At 40.6% G+C, this 14,526-nt stretch overlaps 2 protein-coding genes across 2 annotated transcripts; one reads left to right on the plus strand and one right to left on the minus strand.

The window, feature by feature from the left end:
* The first annotated feature begins 2 nt into the window (after positions 1-2).
* LOC6599391 (histone H2B) lies at positions 3-661 on the plus strand. Its single transcript, XM_002024407.2, has one exon. It carries the CDS (start codon positions 177-179, stop codon positions 558-560), a length of 384 nt encoding a protein of 127 aa, XP_002024443.1. The 5' UTR covers positions 3-176; the 3' UTR covers positions 561-661.
* Positions 662-1,413: 752 nt separating this feature from the next.
* On the minus strand, positions 1,414-2,523 carry LOC6599390 (coiled-coil-helix-coiled-coil-helix domain-containing protein 2). The gene is made up of 2 exons (XM_002024406.2): positions 2,418-2,523; positions 1,414-2,128 (listed from the first exon to the last, which is right to left on the minus strand). The coding sequence occupies exons 1-2, from the start codon at positions 2,462-2,464 to the stop codon at positions 1,690-1,692; spliced, it is 486 nt and encodes a 161-aa protein (XP_002024442.2). The 5' UTR covers positions 2,465-2,523; the 3' UTR covers positions 1,414-1,689.
* Positions 2,524-14,526: the final 12,003 nt, after the last annotated feature.

The following is a 14,526-nucleotide window of genomic DNA, read 5'->3' on the forward strand; positions in this document are numbered from 1 at the left end:
CAAAGTACCAGGCTATCACACAGCCAGCTGGAGAGCATCTCCGGACTCATTTACTTGGTAGTTTAGTTTGCATTAAACCTGAACAGACTGCTCGCAAAGAAGTATAATGCTGAGCGCCCCGCACGGCAAGCGTTGTGTTGAGTATTGAGTGAATTTCGAAATCGTGAAACTTCAGAATGCCACCGAAAACTGCAAGCGGGAACGCAACCAAGAAGGCTGGAAAGGCACAGAAGAACATCCACATCAACACTACCGACAAGAAGAAGAGGCGCAAGGTCAGGAAGGAGAGCTATGCCATCTATATCTACAAAGTTCTGAAGCAAGTCCACCCGGACACTGGTGTCTCCTCCAAGGCGATGAGCATCATGAACAGCTTTGTAAACGATATCTTCGAGCGCATTGCCTCGGAAGCCTCTCGTTTGGGTCACTACAACAAAAAGTCCACCATCACAAGTCGGGAAATCCAAACGGCTGTGCGGCTACTTCTGCCGGGAGAGCTGGCCAAGCACGCCGTCAGTGAGGGAACCAAGGCCGTCACGAAGTACACCAGCTCTAAGTAAATGCTCTTCACTGCAGCAATATACGAATGTGCGAGTAATTAAGCTCTTGGCAGGGCCCAAAATGTTTGTCATAAAGAAATAGAATTTAACATACTAATAAATTTATTTTGTATCTTGAATTGGGTCTTATAAATCTGTACAGTACAGAAGCACTACATTTATTGCATCGTGATGGACGTCGCTCAAGTAGCTCTGGAACCCGAAGCTTTTGGTACCTCTAGAGTCTAGATCGAACCTTCCTGTGTGATTCTGCTACACATGTGATACTCAAATAGCTGTTTGTTCCTCATACAGGGGAGGGAAGGCTGTAATTACGCAAATACAAATACAATACAAATTTATTATAGAAACACATACAAAGAGGCACAGACCGAAATAGACGCGGCTTTTCTTGCTAAACATGCCTACAAAAACCCCAAATGAAAGTCTGCATCACTGCAAGCACATAGTACTTTTAAAGACAACTGCACCTGCTGTACGAATGCATTATATACTCTATATATGTACATACGAATGTATGTACGTAGAAGGTATAAATATTTTCCACTTAGCTGCTCGTAAACATGTTTATCAATATCGCTTCGGTTCGGGACGCCGAGCTCGTCAACAATTTTCACCAGAACAGTAGAAAATTTCACGAAAACGAAAACACGATTGTTTGCACGTGACAAGGAATCGGGGAAATAAATAGGAAAACTTGAGTAAACCAATATATTTTTAGAAGAGCATTGTCACACGACACACTTTATTTTTTTTTTGTTCGTCAATTCCCCTCCTATTTCACAATTGAGTGCAAAATGTGCAGCATTGATCCATTTTTCATAATCCATCCCAAAGAAGACAAAGAACACAATTTTCGTATTTTTTTGATCGGCAGCGATGGGGCTGCCGATGGGGTTTCTATTGAACAATATTTTGCACTACAGTTAAACAATTTTCCTCCTTTTCTGGATTCTCGGGCTAAATAATTAAAACTAACGAAAAAAAAACTACAACAACAACTTTAGCTCAACATATTACGACTATTGATGTCTGTCGATGTTGGTGACGTAGGTGACGGTGTGTACGAGGGTCTTCTCTCAAGTATGCTGTTGTGTTGTTGTTGTTGTTGTGTTGTCTTCCAGCACATCTACTGCATGTGATTCTGAGACTTGCACTGCCTCAGCGCCTCATTGAATCCCTCGCAGAGCGTCAGATCCGCCTGGCCCTGGGCGCACTGGATGAACTGTTTCATCTCCCAGGCACAAGCACCCTGGGGCTCGTTCGGCTGAGCGTAGTACTGCTGCTGTTGTTGCGGGGGCGCCGCGGCAGCCGGTGCTGGGGCCGCTGCTTCCTTGTCGCCAGAGCCGCTGAACATGGATGTGAGACCGTGGCCCACGGTGTGACCGATGGCGGAGCCAATTGCAACACCGCCAGCGGTGGCGGCCATTTGCTGGAACATCGAAGGCTGCTGGGGGGCCGGCATTCCGACGGCGCTTGGTGGTGCGGCCATGGGTGCTGGCGGCGGTGGTGGGGCGGCAGCACGTGCCGGCACTGGGGCGGCAGCGCGAGCGGGTGCTGGAGCAGAGCTATTGGGATATAAAAACAAAAAACCCAATTAGTTTTTGTATTGTGTGGACTTTGCACGGAAACATCTCATTCTCTTTGTGCCCTTCTTTTTTTAGGTTACGTAACCTTAGCCCATTTCTTCGGTCCAAGGGAAGTTCCAGAAGCCGACTGGCGATAAGAAGAAGATCAAAATCTGCTCTGGTTATGAAACTATGAAGCTTCCTCTTCCCTTGGCCATTTTTCTCGCACAACGCTGCAAATTGTGGCGTTTCTTTGTCCAAAGAATATGTATTTTCTTCAACCACTTACCGTCTGGCGGATGGTGGGGGGCTGGCTGAACGTCCACGGCGAACCATTTTGCTTGATTTGGTTGTGTTGTTTATTTCAAATTTAAAAAGTTTTCTCTCGCGAAAAATTCACTGACTGTTGACGGGCTGTTGCTGTTTACGTTTTGTCTGAAATTCTTATATGAAATTCCAATTCGACGAGAAACTTCGGCCTGCTTTATCCAGTGTGACCGTTAAAATATACTGTCCGACCCTCAGAAATATACCGTAAATATACTGACGAATTCAAGTTCTATTATACATATTCCTCAATTTTGATATTCCATCGAATATTACTAGCTATACATAACGGTCAGCATTGCCCACTTAATTTTATCCCATTTAAGAATCCTTTTTCTACAAGATCAACTACTTTTAAGTACTTTCATGTACCTTATTTTGACTAACCATTTACTTGACCACTTATAGCCACTCAAGATTTTGACTCATTTTTTCGTCGCAGGAGAGAGCATTTATCGATCAAATATCCTCAGAAATATACCATTTTCAAATTGGTAGCCGCGATGGTAGTGACGACAGTTTTGGTATTTTCCCATCACAGAGGCTGTACGGTCTCACTACTGAACGATTTTTTTCATGCTTCCCATTTTTGCAATCAAATATATAACATATATATATAATATATATCCTCTGGAAACCTAATTTATAGGATATGTTGATGGAAAGTCCATGTTACAAAGAAAATTCACTTTTCTTTGACGAAAATTGCTTATCTTTTTTTACCAGTATGGCAGCACTTTGTGGAAAATTTTGAACTTTGTGTTAACGTAGTGGCAGCCTATTAATAAAACCGCCATTTGTATGGATGCCATCATATTCCAGCAACGGAAACCACTTTCATTGCTTGTATTATATACAGATGTACAAATGTTTGGCTAGCAACCTGTGGCGATGGTCTGCTTTGGACTGACATGTGGTTTCACCTTAAATTAACCTTTTGACAGGACACAGGACACCCTTGTCGGCGCATGCGTCTAATATTTACGGCTATTAATAGAATAACGCCACTGAGGCAGGAGCTTGCATCATCCTTTGAACTGGTAGCTACTGGTTCACATGGTGGGGTGGTCATGGTGGTCGCGTTCATTGAAAGCACGTGCAACCTACCCACACACATACCCCGATACTGCCAAGCTCTTACATGCGCGCATATATATGTACATACATACATATGGACATACAAATACATATGTAGCTGGGTGAGATATGCGCACGCCGGTGACGAGCCTCCTACGCTCGTCGCCGTCGCTCTTTGCGGCTCTCTCTCCCGCTACACTAATGCTGCTGCTACGGAAAATCTGTTATACCAAGCTTCAAAGCGAAACCAGTTAACAAGCGAAGCGTTATACGCTGTTGTCGCTGCTACAACTGTGAATGTGGCGGCGTCTGCGCCAGCCTCTGCCGCTATCCGCTGCCCAAAAAGGACAAACTCAAGGGCATTCATGGCCCGACTCAAATACGGAAAAAGCAAACTAGAAGCTCAAACTCAAATCCAAGCGAACAGCAAAAACCCAGCCGTAGCTTTTTACAGCAATGTCGTACGCATGACTTTGATAAGTTCACCGGCGCTAAGGTTGGTACCCATGATTACCATACTCTGTCATATGTACATACATATGTATGTTTGCATGCCCTGTACTCGAAAGCTCCATGGGTACTCTCCTATTAGATTACACAATCGGAATCAGACGGGGAGCTTGCTTCGCCCACGTCACAGAACCCTGCAGAGCGGTCTTAAGTTCTTTTTTTCCTTTTTGCCATCACTCCCACGTTTCTTGCTTTTTTTTTTGCGGGAGGATTTTGCGAGATAGGGTATGAGCATTTCTTTTATACTTTTATACTATGCCTGATTTTCTGTGTGTGTGTGTGTCAGACTGACACAGTTTAGTACTCCACTCCTCTCACTCTCCCTCTCTCTCACACTCGCATCATGAAGCCCCCGCAAAAGCTGACCGAGCGTGGGCGTGTTTGAGCTTGCCCTACTCGGTTATGTCTTAAATATTTAAATAATTCCCATCGATTATCCATCAGAAACAAATTGCTCTGGTTGCGTAACCCCTGCTTCTCTTGCTCTCTCTCCCTCCGTCACTGTATCTGAATTTTAAGTGGAGAGCCACACATTCCAGTCATTCATTAACGGTCATGGATATCGATTGGGGGTCCGGTCAGGCCAACCCTTGGCTCTTGAACACACACGTGGGACGCAGAAAATGTATGATATATGTGCGATATTCGGCCTTGCGGGAAAACAATTTCGTTTCAAGGTTATCCAGGCTCTCATCAGCTATCGATCCGAACCGATCGCATTAAGCGCATTCTGCACTGGCCGCCAAAAAAAAGGTCCCCTTTTGGACGACCTTTTCCCGGCCTTCTTATCGTGGGCACCACCAAATTCCTTCGATAGGGAAAGTTCTCCACAATCGATCGATGGATTTATGTCATTCGAGCGATAATTCGATACCCCACCCCGACCGGTCCGATACCCACCCACTGAAAAGTACCAAAAGTCCATTAGATAAGCCCCCCCAGCCGGAGGAACCACTTGAATGAATGGTTTTCCTATTTTTTGTTCGGACCAATCAATCGAAACAATAACGTTTGCCACCCCCTCGCTCTATTGACTGGGTGGGGGATTTATTAATTTCATACCAAAAATAACAATCCACTCAGCGATAGAGTGAAACAGCCTTAGACTAAAACAGAGAGAGAGGGAGCAGTAGATAGTAACGTATAACAAAGGGTATGGTATTGAAAAACATGAATTAATTACTCCCTACATATGGTTTGCACTTGTAGTAACGCACGTCCGGGTACGTTTCAGGTGAACGCTTATCAATGATCTCCAGGGAGAAATTTTTGAGTGTGGGCATCGGTAGGAGGCAGAGGTACTCGTATTATCGCTTCTCTGGACCTAGCACTTTCGCTTTCATTTATCAGATTCGTATTAAAACCAAAACTGATTGGGGTTGATTGACTTAATCAATCCGCCTGATCGTTCGATTTTTTACAGAACAGAATTTAGATATTTTCGGAAACATAATAATAATTCACTTATATGGTATATAAGTTCCATATATCACATCGTGTTTGATCAAATTAAATATTATTTTGTGTGAAAAGATCATCTTTCCATAGGTTCACTATTCGGTTTGTTCCCTACTTAATTATAAATCTTCCACACTTCCAATAAAATCAAGTAAAATCCCCTGTCCATCAGAGATAGAGTAAATAATATTCATTGTTAGCTGCACTACTTTTGTGAAGTTCTTCTAAAATCAGTATGAATCACCTTCCTTTGCTTAAGAATAACCATACGATTATAATCATATATAGTACATATGTTTGTAGGTACGAGAATCTTTTACAACTGTACATACCAGAAGTAGTAGATTTAAGTTGCCGTTCAAAGGTTCCGAAACTCTATCAATTAATATGAAACTATTGGGGATTATCAATCGTATACAGTTCATTCATTTCTGATTCCTGCTGTACCGTTAGGGTACCTTTGGTATATGGCAATAAAATATTCTTATCACCTGTTCAGGTCTCTGAATGAAATTATTGTTTAAATGGTTTTTAAATGGTTTAATCTCACAATTTGAAAAGATATCTTCCAACTGATAAATCCTTAAAAAAACTGCTAATAAATATATCTATAACTATAAAACTATAAAGATCTTCCGTGTTGTACTTAGCGTCAATATTATTCATATTCAAATCGTTCCCAGTTAAGGGTTTTACGAGTAAATACCAGTCCTCGCCATAGTCCCATTTCAGTTTTGGGCAATTGCGCAATTGCTCGGTTCGATATGTGTGCTTATCAGGCTGAGTTTCGGGAACAATTCTAATTACTCCTGAAAGTACTTGACATGGGACCACCCAATGATTTTCCTCCCTCCATCACGGTATAATCTGGCACAAACATTTGCAAATATTCCATTGCCGAATTTGTGTATTGCGACCGGTCTCTATATGGCCATCCATAAAAATGTATATTTTTTATAATCGTGGAAAAATAGAAAAACGAATGGGACGAGCATGAAATTCTTAGGTGGCCGAAGGTTTTGATACTCTACCATATCCAATAAATCCGAAGTTCTTGGCAACACTCGTTTTTGGGGGTCGACTGTTACTATGAGAGTTATACCTACGATAAGACTTAGGTCGGTTTGATATTCTCAAGATAAGAATAACATCCGTTTATCATGAAGAACAGCAAGAATATTCTTAGTTTTTCCAATCTACCATCGAAGTTTCTCTCAATAAACCAACTAATATAAGCCGAAAGTGCTTTCTTCTGGGCGCTGAAAACTTCTTAAACAATTATACAAGAGGACCATTTTCTAGGGTATAAAATTACTGGCTCTACTAAGCTTGGGCTTAGCTTGTACAGAACCGCGAGATGTGAAGAATGCTGGAGGGGTAACAAACTGTAGCTGACTACATAGTACATACATATATGTATATATATAGATGCTAGCCTTGGCACTTGACCCAGGCTTGAGCGGTACGCTTATCGGGCGTTCACAACAAACCAAGGGCTCCGAATGTTCTGGCTTCCAGTTTCAGGCGGTTCGAACAAATAGAGACATAAAATACAATACAGTACATGTATGTATTTATTTGCGAGTATATATACAAATTTAGAATCTCACTTCACTCGATCCGATCCGATCTCATTGATTTGTATTGGTTGATTGGATTGCATTCCATCTGGAGCTTATGCAATCCAGTAAACTACGTAGCAGCTCAATTGAGAAGCGGAAGACAAACGATATATGTACATATGTATGCAGTTGCATATCGATACCGAGATCGCATTGCTTTTGTTTATATTTTTCTGTTTTCGCTGCAGGTAATTATCGTATATGGCAAATGGATGGCTGAATAGTTGCTAAATGACACACAGTTTTCGCTGAATGAATGGACTCTCTGTCTGTGGACAACCTATGGACAGTGTGGGCTGACTCTGACTGCAATTCAAAGTTCTCCCATGGGTGCTGGTCGACTGTTGAATCACCTGCCCATATACATAAATATAGTATATACAATAAATGGTCAGGAATGGAATTGAATGCATCGAAAGGTGCCGGAATGGAACCTTTACCGATTCCAAACTTTATTCGAAGCTCGAATTAGAATTAACTATCCATCAAAAGCAACAAATGAAGAATTTCGCGATCGAAATAAAATACTTTTGACCCAACGTGTTGTGGCGTAATATGAACTCCCGAAAAAACTCTCCACTTCAGCACTTTTGCTGTGGATGCTATGGGGATCAAATGCTACTCCATATACTCCATAAGCTTTTATTCCGCTTTGCCCGCAACACATGTGCATTGTGTGTGGCCGTGTAGGGTGCATGGGCAGGGCCCATACGAGAAATGCAGAAACGTGATCTATTCCATGTTGTCTGCCCGACATTTTTTGTGGTTATCAGCCGCGTAGTGTGTGTCTCCAGTTGTACTTGTTGTTGTTCGCTGTTTACGTTTACGTTTACGTTTGCTTATTTGTTTTTGTTTTCAGTTTTGTTTTTGTGTGTTTGTTTTTCGTTTCTGTTATTATTTATAGCCACACAGAAAGGTGTTTAATTTACGAGTATACCCCACGGACCCTCAGGCCGCACTCAATTCCATATGCAATTCGAATAGGCTGGCAAATATTGATCTGCGGCGGTTCAGTATCAAGGCTCGATCCATTCCATTCGATATTATCCATAGCCAGCATTAAGCATTAGGCAAACAATTTTCCGATTCACTTTTCAAAACGCAAAATTTATGCTCCCGTTTTCGAAAAAAGCACGAACGAAGAAAACAATCCTAGTTGCAAAAGGAAAATATAGATGACTTCTTGATGCATTAACATAAATTTGCAACCATTCCCAGGGAAATTAATCTTGTGCCTTCTTTTTAAATATTTTTTTGATCCAACCTTAAATTTGGTTCGGAAATAATTACTCAGAAATTGCGTTTTTGTGATAGCAGCGGACACAGGTCGATTTTGGTATCGATAACATGCGTTTGTGAGAATAATGTGTGAAAACAAGAGCACCTATAAACGGAAACGGAACAAAAGTAAGCTAAAAACTGGAGGGAGCCTACCTGAAATAGTCATCTGAAAACTATATTACATAAATTTCTCCTCTTTTTCCGAATAATATTGCCTATATTATGACTATTAAATCGCTGATTGATGGCTCACAGCGAATTGGTATCTGTTCGGGTCATACATAAAAAAATGTGCCCATTTGTTTATAGGAAAGTCCCGCAAATTTCCATTCGGAAGATCGGTTTGTTACCCAAACAAATTTTAACTAAAGTCTCGGGACTGTCTGTCAATTTGATCTAATAAATTTGTATGGCAGGGCAGGCAATTTCTTCAAGTAGACAACATCTTCCATTCCGTTAATTGGGGGACTCGGCTCGCCTTGAGAGGGGGGCTTGGGAGCTCCAAAATAAAATATGTACTCGTACCGCTTTGAAAGCGGTTTACGGCGGTTCGCACCGCTCAATTGTTTTGCATTTGGCTTGTTAAGCGATTAGAGACGAGACAAACAGAGTCGTCGCACTTTCATTCACATTTCATTCGAATACACAATTCAATTCGATTCAATCCAATCATTCTCTTACATAACCACACAATTGTCTCACTTAGTGCCGTGCCAGAGCGAGCGAGTGGCCCTGACCGCTGTGAGATCTGTAGTCGCAATAGCAGCCTTTAGATTGAACCTTGAAAGCAGTTGGGCCCTTGACATCCACACAAGACTCTATCAAGCCGCACCAGATTCTGATTGCTACGACTACGACTACGACTACGGCATTGCGCAATTCCGTCCTCTAGTTTTCTCATTATAATTAATAATTATTAATTACAGGCCTCAGGGCACTCGCGCCATATCCCCGTTTTTAATTATTTTTCGTAATTATTGTCGATCGTATATTGCCGTCTGTTTTTTGAAAATCTTACTATTACTAATTATTGTTTATTAGACTTTACATCAACGGCAATTCTCGTTAGGTAATTTCAGTACGACTGATGTCTGGAATGTTTTCCTTAACTTGGGAAGGCATATCACAAGATCATCTCAGACGGATGTTGCAAAAGGAGAGCGAATCTAAAGAATAATATTACATTTGGGTCCGATTAAAGCTAATAAAAGGGAAATTTGAATAATTCTATTGAATGGAACCAAGAATATCTCTCACACTTCTTCACTTGAGAACGCTTTGGAGAATAGAGATTATCTAAGCTGAATTTCTACAATGATTGAGTGGCAAACACTCGTAAGATATTCGGTAGAAATTGAGAACAAAGAAAACCAAAAAAAGCCAATAAGTTTTGGGTGGAATTGTTGGGGCGATAACGTATATATTATCGCTTGAAGACCAAGCAAAATATTCTGTCAGAGAATATACATATAATGGATCGAAATCGAGTAATGATGTGAATAGGATGTCAAAGGGAGAACCATAGCAGAAGAGACTTTAGATATTCCTTTATTTTATTTGTTTATAAATTCCCATGTTGCACGAGCACGAGTACAATCTCCATCTCTTTTCCAATTAGATCATCTCCATGACGAATTTTTGCACATACCTACTATACTTACTATGTACTTTCCCAACCGTTTTAATTACTCAATTCTGTTGGGGGTTTTTGGAGCTCGGTTTGCTTTGTTTGTGCTTTAATTGAAATATAATTAAACTAATTTCGCAACAAATTGTTCGTTGAAAGCTCCAAGGCGTAGCACACGATCAAAGCGGACGTTGATAGCCGGCCCGCCTGCCTTCTCCATTAAAACTCTACAAAAGGCCGCTACCCAACAAAAACTCAGCAAAAGCAATAATTTGACAATAAAAAAAAACTCGACAAAAATGTATTGTATTTAGTGCAGAAATAAAGCCAAAACAACAACAAAAATGTTATAAAATAATGGAGGCAGACGACAATCCAACAAAACAAAAAACAACATCGCTGAAGGAAATGACTGCAGCCACCTGTGGATATTTTTTTGATTGGCAGTATTGTGGCTTTTTTGACTAGGAAACGATTGACCCAATGGCAAATTAACTGCGAAACGGTATTCGCTTTTATACCCCGGTACTCGAAGATTACTAGGGTATATTGAAATCGTGTGGATGTATGCAACAGGCAAAAAGAAGCGTAGCATCCATAGACAAGTCGATATATCCATGTCCGTCCGCCTTGATAAACGATAATATCCGTGACTTACCCTCCACGTCCTCTCCCAGTGTGGCTGAGTAATTGAGAGTGTCTGTTTCATGTCCAGATCTAGGTCACCTTCTCTGATTCACCTTCTAAGTATTGGCCATTATTGCACTACGTGCACTTGCACCTATAGGTCTATCAGCATTTGTTGATTTATCGGCATCAAAACTTACGTACTAGCATCTAATCGTATCTTTACCTTACGATATCTAGAATACATTCTTGCTTCATTAAGTTTATTAATCTGTCTTTAAATATCTCTTATCATACCTCACCTTATTCCTGCAATTCTGTTGTATATCAAACACATACCAGATAGGCCGATCCGATAAAGAATTAGCAATCTTTATTTTTTTATCTGGTGACTGGGAAATCAATGGATTTATCGCAAAGCTCGACGATAAGATTTAATAAAAGAGATACGTTTTGCAAATAGGGCATTTATCAAGAAATAATAGGTTTAAATTTACCAAGAAGTCACGAAATTAGCCAAACTTAACTTGATCTTGTAGTTTAGTACATACATATACTTGTCCAGGGACTAAGCCACTCTTGAACCTGTCATATGGATCGAGAACTGATCAACTGATTCAATACAATACTTGTTTTATGGCTTTGCTCAACATATTCTTAACTATTGTTAGCTGTTCCATGTTAATTGAGTTATAATTGTGTGGATATTGTCAAAAGATTTGGGAAAAAATTCCGTTATCAGACCACGTGTATCGCTTGGAAAGAAGAAGCAAAAATAAATAGATATAGTAATTACCTATTTTGGATTGAAAATACTTGGGATAAGATAATAATTATTATTTTTGACGACTACATACTCTAGACTAAGAGTGACATACTACTTTGTATCTAATATATAAAATTCTCGTGTCACAAGCTCTGTTGCTAAACTCCTCCGTGAAATTTGTTGTGCTTATCGGCCTTTTTCGGGTACCTAGTACATAGTCAGAAGACGTAAAGGAATTGACCAACAACGCCAACAATTTCGTCGAGCATTTACATCAAATTGATATCTTCGATTAGCATTCCAGTATGAGCCTGATGTTAAATATTATTCTCATTCTAAAGCGAATGCTCCTCAGGTGAATCAAAATACCAAATTTGGCGGTATATCAGTTCCAATGAAGCTGTCTGATCGTGCTATAGATCCACCAAAAACCAAGCTCACCGAACTTTTTTGAACTGTGCAATCGTGCGGATGCTTTTGGTGAAGTTCTGAAGTTCCAAGTAATGGACACCAGTTGATGCGTTTATTCATATCAAATAGTTTGCGTCGTGTATATACAGTCAATCGAGGGCAGACTGAGTGATTTTACCTGGGACTGTTGTGGGGGAATGTCACCGGATCATTGTCATTTCAAGAGGTAGATGGACAAGACAATCCAACGTACATATAAAGATGCATGCCTTGCACTAGGCTTGCTAGAAGACGACAATCATTGGGACAGTATGCTTGCTGAAGGAACACAAATTCGTCTACTATTTGCTATAGTAATGACTACATGTTTCCCGGGCCGCGCACAAATGTTGTGGGATTGTGACTGATGATATATATGCCGGGTCACCTAGTATCAGTAGTATCACCTAGTAGTCACATACGTATATTGGACTGTATAAATATACATCTAAATAGATTGACCACTCTGGGGCGGAGTCTAACTGTCGCTGCCTCCTTAACACTAGTCACTGACTAGCACTCACTTCTTCCTGTTGATGTTGCAATTGTCTAAACTAGTTTTGGGTCTGATGGATTGCTGTTATTTTCGATTCGTGCTGGCATGTATCCGCATGTGAAAGTTTTATGGACGGACAGCTTCCGAAGGCAAACCTCCAGCATCGCATAGCCGAACGAAACTATAAAAACTATTGAACGGCAAACCACTCTCATAATACGAGTAGTATAGCGCATACCTATAGTCAAATAGTTATTAGAGCGTACACATTCCATTCGCTAATCCATCTATATCCATTTTTTTAATGGTTTCTCTGAAAACTGCTCAAGAGAATGCTTTCCTCACTATGGACATCTCCTATATCATCTTATATCCGAGCCAAAATCCAAAAACACCAAAGTTCTCATTTAAAACTGGGTGTGACAATTATTCTCTTCGACAAATTGTAGACTTTTTCGCTTAATCTTATAGAAAATTGATTTATTTATAAACTACCATGATTTTTTCTTTAAAAATCGCTGTAAAACAGCTGTAAACTAACAATTTATTGGAGTGCTTATATGTACTTCGTTTCGTTGTTGTTTATCGGAGATCATCACGCATACATTCAGACAATGGCAGAACATATTCCTATGCCCATAGCTGTACATATGCATGTTCTAGGTTTTTGATCGTTGCCTTTCTGGATAGCTTTCTGGAGCAATCTTCAACCATTTTCTTTCAGTCAGTTCCTTGTACTATCCTGTATTATTGTATTTTCTAAGAGATTTTTAAATTATTCCATTAGATCCCATTCCTTCCTGTCGATGCCCACTGTACTCATCGCTTTGCAGCTGTTTAAGTCTCTTGTGCTGTCAATGAAGAGGAGCAGCAACAATCACAGGCAACACGCGTTTGCATATGATTGGGTGAGGTGTGCGCAGTGCTGCTGCTGCGAGTTGTACAGCTGTTGTTGCTGCTCTTGGCACCTCACATGATTTTCGTTTACGCTTTGTATTTCCATTTCACACTTTCGAAAAATGCATTTCGCTGTCGTTTGAAATGCAGTTTGGCATTTGCATAACAACAAAACAAAGGTTGGCGAAGCAGAGGAGTGCGAGAACACGAGGAGGGCAAATCAGCAGCAGAGGCCGATGAAACAGGAGCAGGGAGTATGCATGGTAGATTACAAAGAAGGTGTGTGCACACGCAAAACGTCTGCCTACAGACGGGCGATAGAGAGAAAGGGAAGGGGATACCAACTAGATTACCCGAGAGAGCGGAACCGCCTTACCTTCCTATGAGCACACCTAACTGGGAGAATGATGAGGCGAGTGTCAGCCGAAGGTGAGCTACAGAGAGAGAAGATCAAATGAGCAAATTTGTTGTCTGTCTGTCAACTGTACTCCGCTCTTCCGCTCTTCCGCCCACCCTTCAACGCAGCCAGCGCGCTGCAGCGCTATCATTCTTTCGCACGCTACTCTCTCGTTTGGCATGTGTTTTGCTGCCGTTGTTGTTGGGTTTTTTTTGTTATGGCGTACTCAGGCTACTCAGCTCTTCCCTCTCCCCTCTGCCGACCATGAATCCACAGTCGTTTCTTTTTGCGGATAAAAACCCTAAAAATAAACACTTAAGACAATTTTTAGCTTCACACAAATATACAAAGCATTTTTAGTAAAATTGAGGCGAAATTAACGCGAAAATTCCGACAACAACAATCTGTCAAAGCATTTTTAAAATGTTCAAAATAATTTTTGTTTTTGCGTTTATATTTTTTTATTGTTGTGTTCTGTGATAAATGGTAGTCCGTCCGGTTGTCGACTGACGCACTAGAGGCGAAAACTGTTGGGGCGTGATCAAGGCCTATAAAATGATACCATGACGTATGAAATACATACATACGTACATATATTATATGTATTTCATATAATATATTTACTTATGTACGTATTATATATCTTTTTTTATTGTAAAAGATCACTTTTAAATTATTATACCCCGTGTAATAGGAAAATCTGTATAAATTTGCCTTTTGACAGGCCCCCGCTCAATCAGTATTCCCAATTTGAACGTCTAATCACTTATCTGACTGCCCATAATTCCAGTAACCCCTTCCATTGACACCACTTGTCACCGCTTAACACTTACTTGCCTTAGCCTTTAATACCTTTTAACCCT

The sequence above is a fragment of the Drosophila persimilis genome, unplaced genomic scaffold, assembly GCF_003286085.1.
Source record: "Drosophila persimilis strain 14011-0111.01,24,50 unplaced genomic scaffold, DperRS2 tig00000663-arrow-arrow-pilon, whole genome shotgun sequence".
Taxonomy (NCBI): domain Eukaryota; kingdom Metazoa; phylum Arthropoda; class Insecta; order Diptera; family Drosophilidae; genus Drosophila; species Drosophila persimilis.